The sequence below is a fragment of the Poecilia reticulata genome, chromosome 21 (genome assembly GCF_904066995.2).
Source record: "Poecilia reticulata chromosome 21, P_reticulata-male-v2, whole genome shotgun sequence".
In the NCBI taxonomy this organism is placed as follows: Eukaryota; Metazoa; Chordata; class Actinopteri; order Cyprinodontiformes; family Poeciliidae; genus Poecilia; species Poecilia reticulata.
This window is the reverse complement of record NC_088850.1, coordinates 6,930,731-6,948,173: the sequence shown is the minus strand read 5'-3', so window position 1 is coordinate 6,948,173 and position 17,443 is coordinate 6,930,731. Positions and strand designations below refer to the sequence as shown.

General features: G+C 37.0%; 1 protein-coding gene across 5 annotated transcripts in view; it reads left to right on the top strand.

Annotated features, from left to right (window-relative positions):
- The window catches only part of lama2 (laminin, alpha 2), a 153,707-nt gene that overhangs the window by 27,415 nt on the left and 108,849 nt on the right, over positions 1–17,443 (top strand). For all 5 annotated transcript variants that reach the window (XM_081602472.1, XM_081602471.1, XM_081602473.1 and 2 more), the window contains exons 2-3: positions 7,847–8,017; positions 10,913–11,025. In XM_081602472.1, the coding sequence (XP_081458598.1) occupies positions 7,847–8,017; positions 10,913–11,025 (284 nt within the window). The remainder of the gene's footprint in view (positions 1–7,846; positions 8,018–10,912; positions 11,026–17,443) is intronic.

Below are 17,443 nucleotides of genomic sequence, written 5' to 3'. Positions count from 1 at the left end.
AGTCAACTTTTACACTGTCCTGCTAATGACCTAATTATTTGTTTCCTGTGTGTTGTATCAAAAGTTGCACATCTGCTCTTGAGGACTGGAGTGTGACAATCCTGCTTTAGTTGGAGTTACTCAAATTATCTCTACAGTAAAGCAGTGTCTGGGGGACAACATGGCTCAGTTCAGATCTTCCTGATCCATGTTGTTTATTATGATGAGTAAGATGTGAAACATAGAAGAACAGAATAATCCAATAAAGGGAGAGATTTCCCTTTTGTTTCTGGTCTTTCTTCAGTGCCTCAGGCTACATGAAGGCTCTAATTACTGCAGAAAACCCCCCAGTTCCTCCATGTGTGGTGCCATGCTGACATCACTCCTGAACAAGCCACCCAGCTTTGTAAACTCCTTCACTCCATGCTGTAGACGATCCCCCAAACTGGACGGAGCAGCTCACTCTGTTCTGCTAGAAAAACCGTGTCCTCGGATTATAGAGGAAATGACTCATCCTGACTGCTGCGCTCGGCAGCAAACTGCAAACCTGTAATCTAGATCTTTCTGAGAGGATAAATCTTATTTGTTTGTATTGATCAAAATGTTTAATATTGTTAAGAAATATTGCATTCCAAGTTGTATGATCTCATAATTTACCCTCTACAATCCAAAAGAAACTTAAAAATGTTTGGGTTTCCAGCCAACAACCCATTAATTGGACAATGATGTTTGGACAAATCAGTGCCCTGTGCAGTGTATGTAAAGGTTGGATTTATGTTAGTTGTCTTAAAGCTTTGGTCACCATATAATGACTGAATGACATTAATGACTGAAGTTAGTTTGTGACTTTGAAGGAGAAATGCTTTTTGTCTTTGACTTTACATTTTTGCTCATTGTGCAAACTTTAGGTTAACATTTTACCAAAAATACTCATTATTTTCATTTGTAATAAGTGTAAGCAATGGTTCAATGGTAACACTTCTCTGAATGTGTCTGTCCAGTTTTTATCAAACTTGTAGAGGCTGACAGTATTATAATTTAGACCCTTCATAGCAGTTAAGCCTCTGAGACATCTGCTTAACAGAGCGTAGAGATCGAGGGGAAAAAAAGGCCATCAGACAGACCTACAGACGGGTTACCATGGTTATCAGAGCAAAGAGAAGAGAATGGAAGGTGATGAACGTGAGCTGTGTGTGTGTGTGTGGGGGGGGGCGGGGGGGTGCGTGCGTGTGTGTGACTGTCATAAAGCTATAGTCAGACAGCCCTTGTGTCCCTCGTCATTCAGCGAATATGAAACATGAATGCTCGTCTTTTCACCACATTTTCCATTTCTCTGTCATCTTGCCTTGCAAAGAGAAGACAAATGCCATTAGCCTCAATTCAATTCATGCGAATATTTCTTTTTTATATATAATTTTGACTTCTCAAAAGTTGTCATGGTACACGTTGCACAGACTTTAGAACCAGCTGGTTGGGCCCACTGTTCTCAAACTGTAGTAAGAATACCACAGGATGTATTTGAGCTGCTGTTGCTGTTGGTAACTATAAGGTAAAGTAGAATAAAAAAAACCAAACATCTAGTTAGTCTGCCCTTTGCTTCTTCAGAATCATCTCAAAGAAAGTGCACTGAAGAAGCATTCAGAATATTCCAGTACAAATGAAAGAATGTGACTGTGAACAAACTCTTTTGGTTTGGGTATTTCATGCCTCTGACGACAGAACTTTCAACTGTGAAAACTTTTTGTTGAAGAGTGAAGAGGAAATACGATCTTGCCTTCTGACTAAAATAAATAAGTAAATAAACTGTCTCCGTAAAAATACATTGATGCCTCAACGTGGCTGAAGTTGATTTTACAAGCTAACCAAGTCTATCTTTCTGTGTCTTTGTTTTGATCAGCCTTGATTAAACATTTAAAAACCAGATGATGGTGGTCTTCCAGTGTTTGGAGGGTTAAATCTGAAAACGTTACTAAACCCAGATCAACTGTGTCTAATGTTCAAGTTCTAAAATAATGATGATTTGCAAATTGACATGGCCTATAGTCAGATATGCTACTACTAGCAATGTAAGATAATAACCTATATCTCTACATTTTGTATTTTCAAAAACTATAACAACATGTTTCCCAAATTAAGTTGGATAAAACCTTATGTGTAAGATTTGATGGCATAAAAATTGTCAATAGTGCAAGTAAACTTTTTTTATTTTTTACTTTTGCTGTTAAGTTGCATATGTCAGGCAGTCGCATTGCATTTTTAGGAAAATGTTTTGGGTGAAATGTCAAACCTTCCAGTTTTGCTAATAATGCTTTCTGTAGGAGCAGGAGAGATGCATCAGTTACTACTGACAGATTAGGAAAATGTAACCATTTGAAAGCCAATGAAGCTAATAATTAAATCAGACAAGTTGTTTCGGTGCATTGAAATGATAATTATTGTTAATGCAGGGCTGCTGTAAGAGGTGGAACCTAGATTATGTGCAAAAATAATAATAAGTGTTATGTAATGTGCTCTTTCTGACTAAGGAAATGTCAAATCTCGACAGGTTAATGTGAAATGAGATACATATTTAGAGAAAGGCATAATTCAAACATGAGCTTTTATTATTTTCACCTCTTAACACAGCCAAACAAAAATCACACCACCATCCTTTGATACATTGATTTATTTTCCCCAGCCAGTCTGACAGAGCAAGACTAACCAGATTTATTAATAAGCTTAAAATATTAGCTTACTCAAATGAAGGTAACATCATTCTTTGAAGCTTTTGCAGTCTACCACGTGTATTACTAAGCAACGTCTTTTCCAGATTTTGAATCAGATCTCAGAATACACAGAATATTGGCTTGATTTCCTGGCATGGTGTTTAGCAGAGCTATAAAAATAAATCCATCGGAGAAAGTATTTTGATCTAGCGTTAAAGTCTCAACTAAAACTGGAGTCTGAATTATCCGTTTGTCCTATGACTAAAAGACAGAATGTCTTTTATTCTCTTTGGGATTAAAAGGCTTAGGTGTGGGTAGAATTTATCTTTAGAAGACGTTAATGCAGATTGTTTGGCTCTTAAGAGCTAAAAATTCAGACCTAAACTGTTCAAATACAAAATATGTCAGCATCAGAATGACGTAAAGAGCAGAGCACACTCTTCTCTGACAGGTGTCTGTAGAGGCTTTACAAATATCAGTTTTAAAATCTTGAGGCACCAAAAAGAAGTCAGAACAGGTAGATGCTGAAAGGTTTGATACAGCATTTAGAAAACAGTTTTTTTGTTGTGGTCGTCATCATCAGTGAAAAAATGTTCTCATCTTGCACTGGTCTTACAATCAGTCTGCCCTGCATGGTCAAATAAAGGTTAAATAAAATAATAAAAACATTTCTTTTTTTTAGATAAGGTCGTGTTTTTTTGTTGTTCCTAACCTCCCACAAACACTGGATGTCCACCAAACACATCTTTATTTCTTTTCATAAAGGATTTTCACATGCAGTCAAATGTGGTTTGCTTGCTGATGCTTGCTTGTCTTTCTTTGTGAGCCAAACAGATTCAGTTAATTCATACTGAGCCATTTACCAATTTGACCAATTTTATCTAAATATTTTGACATTTTTCAGTGGTTAGCGGTAGTGCTAACATCAAAACCAACATTGTTCTGTCATCATCACCTATTTATGAAAAGTTGTGATACCCAAAATGATCAGATTTAGTGATGATCTCATCAATTCTGAGTCTCTATCTTTGAACACACTCTAAAATGTATCCAGTCATTGACCATTAATTATGGAATTTGGAAAATAAAATAAAAGGTTTTGTGAAACATTATCTGTCTGGATACCAATGTTGGACCAACACTGTTGAAAGACTTGGATCTGGCCTGAGTGTGTTCACGATAAGCTGTGGTCAAGTGCGTGAGAATGTGTGTGTGGAAGAGTCTTTTGGTGTCTCAGATGTTCGCAGTACATCAGCATTGACATCTGGCCAAACAGCTGGACCCGTCCGCAAAAACACACAGACTGTCTGCAGATAGATTCTGTTTTTTCTTCACTTCAGTTTTCCTGCTGTGTAGATATAAGTTACTATGCTTTCCTATACATGCTAATTAGCCATAACAAATCAGTTTGATCCAAAGCAGGAATTTCTTATGCAGTGTAGTACGCGGTTACGTATGCTTCCCAGCTAAGAAATTTGAACCATGTGTATGTTGAGAATTCCAGTAGATTCAGTCGAAGCATTTCAATCTGGATTTTACAATGGGAACCGAACAGTTGAGCAGCAGTTGGAGTTCAAAACTCTTCCACATCGTCCATGTGCACCTGGGTGGTGATGATGACTGGTATGTGTAAATAATCATCAGCCGGGGACCTGGGCCTTTTTTTCCCACTGGTTACTTGCATTTCTTTTTTTTTTCCCCTGGCTGAATAAAGATGCTGTGGTTCCATTCAGAAGTTTTAGAGTCCTCATCTTATTCATTTTGGCATCAGAGATTTGGACAGGAATTACACATTAATATTTGGAAATAGAAGAAGAACACATTAAATAGTGAAGGATTGGAACATATTGGACCATTATATTGTCTTGAGTTTGGAGATTTTTTTTTTTAAAAAGGGTTAAATATTTTTGGTAAGTTTAAGGTTAAGACAAATTGCATTTTAGCTCATTTCTTACAATGGTTTTTACTTATTGCTCTAATGGCACCACTTCAGCAAACCCCTCCTCATGCAGAACATAAAGTGTCTTAAATGTTTTCTCCTTTCTCTCTAGCACCCCAAAATAACCTGTATGCACAAAAGAAGTTCTCAACTTGAGCTTTAAATCTTTAAAAAAATAATAATGATTGTGTTTTTGGCTTAATTGTTTGAGACCAAGAATACTTCAAGTCTTCAGGATAAAATTGTACTTGACCCAAGTTGGCAAAAATGCAGAAAATTATGAAAATCTGTGCACAAATGCTCTTTGACACAAATCACTTTTATTAATTCTTAAAGTAAGAACTGTTTTTAAGTCAGCAAATTATTATAGACTTGTGATCATAATTTTTCTATAAAAGTGGGATATGGCAGTTTTGCTATCTCAACCTGCTCTATAGGGCAAAAGAACATCATATACTTGTTGCCTGTTAGCAACAATTAAATTATGGAAGTATTTTTAACATTACCATCAGACGGTAAATGGCATAAACAGATAGAAATCTACCCAAAAAATGGCCCAGGCATGGAGGTTAGAGTTTTGAACCGAACTCTGATCTAAAGATGGACCTTTGTGCTGGAGAATGCTAAACATTCCTTGTCCCCAGCATTTCATGTTAGTCAGTTTATAATCGCCTGTATTATCTGTTAGCTTGAAATTCCAACAGGAGTTCTTTATTGTTAACACAATCTTAAGCATACATTAAAGCAATTACAAATGTCCTGTAGGTTTGAATTTTAGATTCTGCTCTTGTTTTCTGCACCATAGTCAAAATGTATTTGATCGTTTTCCTTGGCTTCTTGTTTTATTTTGAAACATGGGATTCTTTTTCTGCCTGTGTTTCACAACTGGGTTCAATCAGTAAATGATCTTCACCTGTTCCTAATTGGTTTTTAGTGTTTATCTGGTCAGAATGAGATTACTGTTTGTCCAGTTTCTGGGTCCTTTCAGCAAACGTTTGTTTCCATCTTTCCTACTCTGCTTTGCCTTTAGTTTTGTTCCGATGGGATGAATTAAGAAGGTAGTTTTCATTTCCATTTGAATTGTTTCCTCTCACTTTTCAGCCTGAATTTGGGAAATTTATTTGGAAAATTCTCCAAACATGTACTCTCCATCCAATGCTTTTAAATAAAATAAAATGTAGGATGTGGTTACAGTGGTTGGTAGCGTTACTCTTTGTCTAATACCAGCTAATTCAGCACACCGAATAAAAATCATGTATATCATTTTTCATAGTTAAGTCTTCTGTAACTGATTCAGTCTAGGGGGGTAAATTAAAACAATTGTTTTATGCTGTTAGGGGAAATATAACTCATAAAACCCTTGCCCCCTCTCTGTTCTGTTCTAATTCCTCTTAAACTCTGTAATAGAGAAATGTAGGTGTTATTTGTCTCACTTGGAAAACTGGGTGAGGATAAAATGACATGGTTTTATTTATATGATACGCAAACCCAGCTGTGAAGCAGGATATGCAGGAAAATCCTAATAACAGTAGCATGCTTTTCTTTTGCTCTTATTAGTAATTATCTGACAATACAGCTTCTGTATTCACTGGATTATTTGTTCAAATGTCATATTCATTACTGTACTGTCAGCTGAAACAGTTTTTAGATGACAATGGCATTCTGGAGGTTTTCCAGTCAGGTTTTAAAACTCTTCATAGCACAGAATCTGCTTTAATAAGAGTTTTTAATGACATCCTTCTTGCATGTGATTCTGGTAACCATGTTGTTCTGATTTTACTTGATTTAACTGCTGCCTTTGATACAGTAGACCACAATATTTTAATATCGCGATTACACCACATTGTTGGTATTGATGGCACTGCTCTTAAGTGGTTCCAGTCTTACCTAGAGGAGAGAACATTTTCAGTGAAAATTAGTGACTCTGAATCACCTGCTGTTTCAATGACTTATGGTGTCCCGCAGGGCTCAATTCTGGGCCCTCTGCTTTTCTCTCTTTATTTATTGCCTCTGGGTTCTATCCTTAGGAAACATGGGATTTCTTTTCATTGTTATGCTGATGATTGTCAGATTTATTTGCCCATGAAGCAGAAGGATGTCCACTCTATCAAACATCTCCTGGCATGTGTTGGTGATATTAAATCTTGGTTGGCCTTGAACTTTTTAAATTGTAATGAAAACAAAACAGAGGTGATTGTGTTTGGACCCAGTGGCTCCTCTGAGTCCTCCTCTGTTGACCTTGGACCTTTGGAGGTATATTTTAAACATGTTATTACGGACCTTGGTTTTAAGGTGGACAGTGATTTTAAATTGGACAGCCAAATCAGAGCCGTGGTTAAGTCCAGCTTTTATCATTTAAGGCGATTGGCATCAGTGAAATCTTTTCTTTCCAGGCAACATTTTGAAACAGTGATCCACGCTTTTATCTCGACTCGACTGGATTACTGTAACGCACTTTATCTGGGAGTCAGTCAGTCGCTGCTCTCACGTCTGCAGCTGGTTCAGAATGCAGCTGCTAGACTTTTGACAGGAACTCGGAAGAGGGAGCATGTGACCCCTGTCCTGGCCTCACTTCACTGGCTGCCTGTATATTTTAGGATTCATTTTAAAATTCTTTTGTTTGTTTTTAAATCACTGCATAATCTTGCCCCGGCTTACCTCTCTGAGCTTCTTCACCCCTACGTACCTTATCGATCTCTCAGGTCAGCAGATCAGCTGCTCTTGGAGGTACCAAGATCCAGGAGGAAGCTCAGAGGGGACAGGGCTTTCTCTGTCATAGGTCCTAAGTTATGGAATGACTTGCCTTTGCAGGTCAGAGAGGCCCCTTCACTGTCCACTTTTAAAGTTCGTCTTAAAACCCATTTATTTTACTTGGCTTTTAACTCCTGCGGGATCTAGTTTTAGAGTGTATGTTTTTGTTTTTAAACTGTAAGAGTTTTTTTTTTTTTTTATTATGCTGTGTTTTAATGTACAGCACTTTGTATCAGCTGTGGTTGTTTTAAAGTGCTTTATAAATAAAGTTGGTATGGTATGGTATGGTATTAGTGTGACTGACAAATTAAGGACACTTCTGCCAATAAGTCTCTTTTCTTTAAAAATGTCATTGTTTATCCAAGCAAGAATATGTCTCACTTGTTTTGTATCAGTGCATATAGTTTCTCTTTTGTTCTTATTCGTCTATTAGTTCTTGTAACCAGTCATGTGTTGCTTTTCTGTTTCTCAGGGCTGTTCCCAGCGGTGCTGAATCTGGCTACAATGGCAGACATAACAACTAACGCTACCTGTGGCACAAATGGACCAGAGATGTTCTGTAAGCTGGTGGAACATGTTCCTGGTCAGCCTGTGAGGAACCCGCAGTGTCAGATCTGCAACCAGCAGGGCACAAACACATTTGGTGAGAAAGATTCTCAACCCGCAACAGTTCCAGTCTGAGAGATCACACAAACTAATCCTGCTGTATTGACTAAATACTGGATTATTTGGCAGATGTTAATCTAAATTGTGTTAATCTAAGATTATGATTATCAAATCCACGGAGGAATCAGTTGCTAAATAAAAAGATGAGAACTGACTTTTGCAACAAACTGTGATGCACTGTGTATTTTAACACTTTTCTTTATCAGTCAAACAGTGAAACTTACTTAACCTGCTGGTTCTCATAATATTATGGCTACTCGTTGTGAAATGGGAAGAGGACAAATAATGTTACGAAAGTGGAAGAAAGAAACTCATTTGTCAAATTTTGGTCTTTTACATTTCAAGTCTTCAAACAAACCACTTCATCATCATGTACTTAAACTGTGATATATTGATTTTTATTTTTATTGTAGATAAGTAATATGGAGGGACAAAAATAAATTGCCATAAGATGCACCTATGTTTACAATCTAATGTTATATTATGAAATAAAGAGTAAATACAGTGCTCCTTTTTGCTTCTAATCCTCATTGAGCCTGACTAGTTGATTATGACCCCATACAAAATTAAATGAAAAAAAGTGGCATGCTGCTGGTAGAAATTACATAACCATATTTCCTTAAAGCAAATATAGATAATCACATTCAATATTCTATTGTCAAAATGTGTGCAAAACATAACTCCATATAGTGAAATGACCAGCATCCGATTGTTTTGCATTCACTTTTAGATTGGTTTCATATCCCCAGCTTTTACAGCATGTTTTCCTTCTTGTCCAGTATATTTGGCTTTGTTCTTTGTGGCTTACCTGTACAAAGTCTGAGTTCAATTTAAGGCTATGAGTCAGATATTTTTCATGTTTTTATCCGTTTTCTCATTTTGACTCGAGGTATTGCCATCTGCACATCCCCAAGCAGGTCTTAAATTTGTGCTCTTTATGTCATAAAAAGGAAAGTTTTGAATGATGTTTGTGTTTTTTTTTTGATGGTCAAAAAGGAAGCTGAAGAAAAGCTTCATTTGACGCGTTCATCTGTAAAGCAAACAATTCGCATGATCTTTCATTTGTAATTTACTGCGTCCATATTCACAGCCTTTATTCCAACATCCTCCAACTAGAGCTAAATTCACTTCCAATGTTAGAAACAATCGAGGAAAAACAAAATTAAACGGTAATCTAGAACTAATCATAGGGAAAATAGCATTTATTAGAGAAAACTCATACATATCTTACTCCTGCTAAAGTAGCTGCTGTGTAAGACTTGCAAGAGCGATAATACAACAACCGAGAGCCAAAAATGAAAATGGTCAGGCTAAGCTCCTCCACAGGCGGGTACTGTGAGCAATATGTTTTAATTGGCTGTTTACATGACTGTTGTGCTGGATATCTCTTGGTATTGTGCAGGGGCTTAATGGTGTGTGGTTGCAATTAATTTAGCAGACACTAAAACCAAGATCTCACTTCTAAGACAACTTGAACGCATGAGGAAATACTGTCACTTACCGGAAATCGGTGTAATGTAACATTTTGAAGGAATATCAAAGTCAGGGAAAGAATTGGAAAACTGCAATATAATAGCAGTGTTAGTGTATGAAGACTATGCATTTTGAATATGAATCAGTGCCACAGAAAATGTGGAGGGACACAGATCACCTTAGCTTTAAAGGTATATGACAAAATTAAATCCACAATCTGCCAAAAAATGTTCCTCCATTTGCTTAAACACAGCCAAAGTTATGCAAAATAAAGTGGAAAAAAATAACAGAATGGAAGGTTGGGAGCTTTTTTTTGACAATCTGATCTAATATTTATTACTGTATTGAACAGATTCTGCTTGCTTACTAAGTACACCGTGTGCACAATTGCTTGGCAACCTGGGTTAAGTATTATTTTTTATTATTTAACCACAGTAGGTTCAGTAAGCAGGAAACATAGACACCTGAAAAAAGTGAGTTTCCTTCATTATTAGAACATGTTTGCATTATTTTGCAACTATTAAAGTGTATGTTGTAAAACTAACATTTTTCCACCTCCATTTGTTTTTTCTCTGATAAAGTTAGAGTAATAACTTATATGTTTACAAATAAACATTTCAGACATAATGTCTGACATATAGATAAAAATATCTAAAAAACTGTGCCCGATATAGTCCTTCCGAGCTCAACAGGAACGCTGCAGTTGTGGAATATCTTTCCCAGTGACAGCGCTGTAGGGGAGTCGGCTCCTGGAGGCTTCATGCTTGAATCGCCTAAAATCTTTGCCAGTTAATTTGTGTGACCGTGTACAAAATGGTTGTTTGTTTTTGTGTCTCTGCAATTTCAAAGAGTGCATCTTTTTGACTTTTTAAAGTGTTTACCTGATCAGAGTCGGATAAATCTCTGTTTTTACCTTAATACAGGATGTTTGTGCTTGAGCCACATTACACAAAACACATTACTGTTGATGTGCTGAAATCCAGTAAGTATTTAAGTTTATACGCCCTGGAGTTGTACAATATAGATAAAACCACAATATGGTGAAAAAATTCACTTGCCCATTAATTATAAGTTTATTCTGAATTCTGTCTTTCTCTGTGTATCACGAAAGAAACTGAATTTTGGGGAGAAACTTTGTCACATTAAGGTTGGGGAAAACAAGCATGTTTTATTTGACTATCAGTAGTTGTCACATTTTTCTTTTCTTTTTTTATAAATGTTGAACCTAAGCATCAATTGATTGACAGCTGCCATTTAAGCCTGAAACTACACATCTGTTTGTTTAGTCTGCCTTCTACCAGCAGGAGATTCGTCTCTTTGTTTGTTTTTTGGATGCAAATTTCACTGATAAAACATCAAAACTTAATCTAATATTCTACCTTTTTCTGTCTGTGTGCAGAGCATCATCCTATTGAATATGCCATAGATGGAACCAACCGTTGGTGGCAAAGTCCTTCTATTATGAATGGGATGGAATACCACTATGTGACAGTCACACTGGACTTGAAACAGGTAAAAAAATAAATAAAATACCACAATTTTTTAAATTTGATATTCTACATCTCTGAGCTCATTAAATTACAAATGTAGTTAAACTAAACTATTCAGATTTTCTATTTCTGCTGTCTTTAAAAGTGGAAAACAAGATTGTGACTTTTTATTTAGAATACCTGGCTAAAAAACAAAAAAGAAAAACAAGAACATCTTAACCCTGAAATGTTTTAGCTGTATGCTCAAGGTTGTTTTCTGTTGGAAGCTTCACTTTTGAGAGAGGAGTTGGAATCTGCTTTTATGTAAGTTTTGTATAAACGCTTATATGTCACAAGACAATGGGTCTTTCTTCATAAGACATTTGAAAACAACAGTTTGCCAAACTGCTGTACACAAAAACGCATAAAACATGGAGCAAGTCAGACAGGTACTTATGGGGGACGACCGTGAAAACTATTAAAAACAAAAAAAGTAAATTTTTTTTAACTTACTATCACTACAGTAACTCCTGTACCAGTAAAAAGCTGAGCAGCAGCATTTTATAAGAACACTGTATTTTTGCATATTTACGAGAAACAAACAGCTTCTTTTTTTTCTACGTCTCCATATTTATATTTGAAACGGCTTCATTGAGAGCAAAGCGAAGCCAAAGTCAAATTTCCTCTGTGCGCAAAAACTTAGCAAAAAAAGCAGGTTCTGATCTTTATTTCAAAATAACAGCGCGTCAAAAATGTCCTTTTCCCCTATTAGACTGTGATTATCAATAGGCTGCTAAGGTGGCTGTGCAGAGCTGCTTTTCACATGGTGATAATTGCAGTTTAAAATAGCTGGAGAGAATGTTGGTGGTGACCTTTCATTTTTAAAAGAAAATTGCAATTAAAGATGTCGAAATTCTGGGAAAGCATAACATCCAGAGCGCCTTCATTTCCACACAATTTTCTTCCAGCTTGTCCTCATCAAAGTCATTCATTAAAACTGATGAAGCATATCCGGATCCAAACTCTATTGTCTGTAATAAAAGGACACGTTTTCTGTCTTTCCTGCTATGGCTTTCCTAATGTACATATTTCACTCTTAGTTGTTTTATTTCCAAGCATATTAAATTAGTTATTGCTGTAGTAAGAAACCCCAGAGACACGAGGAAGGCACTTATAGAAGACTTTCAGACAGAAAAAGCACATATACCAGTCTGCAGTTGCCTTATTGTGAGTGTCTCTGTTAGTGTGGGAGGAAGCAGACTTGCACAGAGCAAACCTACGCAAACACATGGAGGGATGTATGGCAACGTGAACCGTGGAGCTTCTTCTGGGGAGTATAATGATAACAACTCTCAGTAGCCATATGATACCTTATTGTGTCATAAGAGCTGTTTGGGGAGATTACGATTAGTCTTCTTCTAACAAGCACAAGTGGACGTTATGATGTTCCGTTTAATGTTGTCGTTGCCAATTCAGCCTAAATTACATGTTCAGTTTAACCGAATCCCATGTCTAATTATTGCTATAGTGCGACACAGTCCACACTTAATGCAGTCCCTAATAACACTGTGTGGGGGAAAAAACACATTTGTTTTATTGCAAAAACATTTCACACAAAATTCTAACCTTTCCTTGGGGAACATTTATGGGAGTGGGTCCAAAATTAATCATATCTGTTGCCGGATTAGAAAAAAAACCATTACTGAGTTCTGATGGATCTCTGTGTCACTCGCCACATTCAAACAATAGGGAGAGAATGTAGCTTAAAGGGGACGTAGTATGGGAAATTCACATTTTGCATGTTTTTGTACTTCCATTTGGGTTTCTGCTGCTTCTAAAAACAGCCCAAGTGTGTAAATAAAACCACCCAGGCTTTTTTTTTTCCAATAAGTTAATATTTTGAGCTACAGCACATTTGGTCAGCTGGTTTTACTACTGTATGTGTTTTGTTGTTGACTTGCCATCCAGAAACCACTCGCTGCATTCTTGTTGGTGGTTCAGGAAGCTCTGCTGTGCTTTTCAAAGATGGATGGTTGTATAATTGCACATCTGTTTTCATGTGCGATGGTACATGTTGAGTTGAGTGGCGTGGCCAGCAGCAGCTCGGACTCCCAAGACTTAAAGCTCCAAATCAGCAGAACTGACCAGACTAAAATCTCATTACCCAAGAATGATTTTGTGTAAAAAGGAAAAAAAAATGTAAATGATCGTATTTTGTTTAGCCCACAGACCTATCCTAACATGTTCAAGGAAGCATGATGGGTCACCTTTAATCAATATGCAAGTTGCCTTGTGTCGGTGATTCAGGGTGGAGTTGGTGGTGTATTGCTGTGAGGGTTTATTTCTTCACACACTTTGGACTCCTTAGCACAGGTTGAGCATTGTTTAAATAGGACAGCCTCCACAGTCCCCAGATCTCAGTCCAATAAAGCATCTTTGTTATGTGGTGGAGCAGGAGATTTACTGCAGCAACTAAATTATATCATTTCAATACGGACCAAAAACTGAGGAGTGTCTAAAGGCACAAAGGTCCTGACAATGAGCCAGCAAGATGTGAGAAGGAAAGTGAGTATACATCTAAACGTGAGACGTTTTTCTTGCCTTTAAGCCCATTAATTGCAGCATTCAGTGTGGCAATGTTTCATTCTCATAAATAATCATCTTCCCAAATGTGAAAAAAAATGCATGTAGGCATCTTCACAGATTCACTTATTAGTCATTTGTGGAGCTTGTGCCACATACACCAGTTTCTGACTTCTCTGTCAGGAACCGGACATGTTTTTAACTATATGTGCCCACATGTGTGCGTGTTTTTGGTAGGCGTTTTATGTGTCTGTATGTGTGGTGCTCAATCAGTCCAACGAAAAGCTATTTACCCTCCAGTGCACAAAATTTCCCCTGTGACTACAGTCATCTCACTCAGAAAATGACAGTGCCCTTGTGTGCAAGTATGTGTGGTTTATCGCCTATGACATCAGCACTCTCATTTCCTCCCTTGTTATTGTTGAGCCTCTCTGGACAGAAAGACTAAATAATGAGAGAGAAAGTGGGAGCTGAGGGGCCACGTGTGTTGGCGTGTGTGCGTGAGCGAGACAGTTGATGTCTGTTTATGTTCCTTGTCAATTTTTCAGACAAATTCTTGAACGGTAATTGTGCCTGGAAATGCATCAGACCCGAAAATACACTGGAAGTTATCTAGAGAGAGACCTGTGATTCATTTTGCACCTTTTGAGAGCTTTAAGGATAAAATTTGATGATTTTCTTTGAACATTTAATGCGAAATATTGCATTTGTTACGAGATGTCCAACTGTTCAATGTGAAAACAAAAAAAAATTGCAACTGCAGCAGATGTCTTGAAATCTTTCTGCTATTATAGAATTTAATGTATTTTCTGTAGATTAAAATCACATTTAATAGGACTACTTTGCCATTGGTGACATAACTTGGTTTAAAATGTGAAAATCTTTTCTTGGCCTCAGACAGAAGTCATTTACACTGCAGTTGTTATGGAAATGCAGCGATCAGTTTGATTGATGGACGGCGGTCAAATCACGAACCGGCTCTGCTCTCTTGGGAGGAAAAGAGAACCTGGTGATCGGGGTCCTGAAAGAGGCTGCCACTCAAAAGATGTTTTTATCCACATCTCAAAAATACCTCAACATACACACATACACACACTTGCAGCCAATTTTGAACATTTGAAGGCTTCCACAGAGTAGAAGGACATGCCCCACGTTTAGTTAACTTCATTATGTATGCATTAGTGGAAATGGCTTTTATAATTGCAAAATGCTCAGATGAATGACTAAAATTTTTATTAGAGAACACATTAACAATCTCTTATCAGTTGACTTTAAAAAAGGACCAACCTGAAGATGAGCATGCTTGGAGGAAAGAGTAATTAGAAACATTTATTTTTTTCTTAAAGGTCTTATTTTGCCCTCTTTGCATGTTTATAATTTTATTTATTTAAATTGTTTTTTTTTTTTCTTGTGAGGCAGAAACAATATTAGATGAGTTCTTCATTACAACAATTTAACATTAAGGGACTGCTATGAAGATTAGCTGGTCTCGTGATATTTCCTGTTTGAGTGGCATGTTCCTTTAAATGGATCGTCTTTGTTAATAGATGGGCTAAAGTGAACTTGACCTGTTTCTTTCTCAGTTTGTACCTGGATGATAGGTTTCCATGAGAACACAGCTATTAAGTCTACCAGCTCCTAATTGCAAAGTTCAATGATTATTAATTAGATGATAGATGTGGTAGCATAAAGTAGGCTTAATGCTTTGCATCAACATGTTTGAAGCGATGTTTTCATTTAGATAATCTTTGGAGAAATCATAAAAGAATAAAGACACTTTTGCTAATTGAAACATTCTATACCAGCCAGCTTCAGAGCTGTCAACAGATTTCCCTAGATTAAATATGGGTCTCTGCAGCTCCTCCAGAGTTTCCATGGTAGCTTTTCTGATTAATTCTTTTTGTTCAGCCTATCAGCTTTTTTTTTCCAATTTTTTCATTTCCAGATAATGGATCTAACACCACTCTGAGATGTTCTAAGCTTGGAACATTATTTAACCTCCAAACTAGTGATGGGCAGATGAGGCCTCACTGGGTGTGTGGCACATTTCCCAAACTGTGTTGACACTGTGCTGAGACTGTAAGCGTTTGTCAGTTACAGTGACATCTTCTAGATTTAGAAAGTCATTGCAGGCAAATTAAATAAAATTTATAGATTAAGAAAGGCATTATTTATTTTTCTTCAAAATACAAGATTACAAAATAGAATTTAATAGATTTAAAGAAATGTTACTACACACTTGTGTACAGTAGGTGGCGGTATGCACCTTAAAGTTGCTTGCGATCCGCCATAGAAGAGAAGAAGAAAAGGAATTAAATAAAGACGGGACGCCTCAGTGTTGTGGAAGTGCTCGCTTTACAGTAAGACAAAACCTGGGAGCAAATCCTACATTTTTCACCTACAATATTGTTACAAAGAACATAAGATATCCGTTGTTGTTGTCAATTTTATAGCCGAGTGCTTTTACATGGACATGCCGGTTAAACTGTAAAAGTAAAAAAAAGACGAAACGTCACTACTTAGCATTGCAATATTCAATAAACACAAACTTAGACGTAGATTTAGGAGCTTGGCTTGACTTGACTAGCCGGTTATAAATTAAAGTTTACTCTTAGAACACTTCGTAATATAAATAAGCATCGGCATTCAAATATCACACTGCAGCAAACAGCTAGCATTTGGCTAATTAGCTCTAGCAAATTCACCAAGCGCACGCTTAGAACAGATAAAAACTCAAATCTCACAGCTTACAGCATTAATGTAACTCACCACGTTGGGCAACACTCATGAACAGCAGTAAAATATGATTTTATGGGAGATTCAGCTAACGGCAGCCTAAGCTCATTACTGGTACTGTGTCAGTTTTCTTCGTTTGAGTCTTTAACTCTATAGTTGCCCTGGAGGGCCCTCCAGTGGATTGGGAGGAGTGAATCCAACAAATACAAATAAAAGTTAGTCCATGTAAACTAACTCAAATATCCCATGGAAAGGAATTTGAATAATCCGAGAAAACGTGGGAGAAAACTTCCTCTCCCTTGGTTGATCCATGCCTGTAGTCAAATACGAGCCGAAAACCAACGCAAAGCAAAGAACACCAAGTATCTCCATCAACAAAACCCACAAACGTGTTGACATAGTTTCTCCGTCGTCAATACAGTTTGGCGCAGTCACTTCCAAACGGTACAGGAACTGTCGGTCACGTGGTTTTCCTTAAAGTGATACGCGCACCGACACGGTTTCATCTTGTTTGCTCGGCACATGTGCCGAGGTTTCGGTGTCGTTTGGCCCATCACTACTCCAAACCCTGTTTTGAACTCCTCTACAATTTTGTTGATGTCTTGGTAGTATTTTTTGTTCTCTTTCTTTTTTTTTTCGCCTGAATTTAACTTATACAGGAGTGGACCGTATTTGCTAAATAGTTGGCATTGTTGCACTGGGTGTTATTTGGGGTTATTGAAGTAGATGAGACTTGAAAGTCCTATACATTTACTTGTCCTTTTGCTCTACTTTGTGGTGCTATATCACACAAAATCACATTAAAACGCAAACACATGAGATTGGAGTTTTAACTTGGTAAGTTTTAGATTTTGTAGATTTTAATGCTGAGAAAAACAAGCTTATGACACAGTCATTTTTAGCTCAGTTTGTTTTTGACTGTTTCAGTAAACATTGAATACACAGAGCTTTAAGAGAGAAACATATCAAACAAAAACATTGTTAACTAAGCATCTGTTGCAGCAAATGTAACTTTGTTGGTGTAAAGCTGCACAGTAGCTTACGTGGGAGAGTGTGTAGCATCTGGTGCTATGTGTTTGCTAAAAAACATTTAAAAGCTTTAAATGCCAAAATAACACCCAGTCTGTACACGACATGTACTT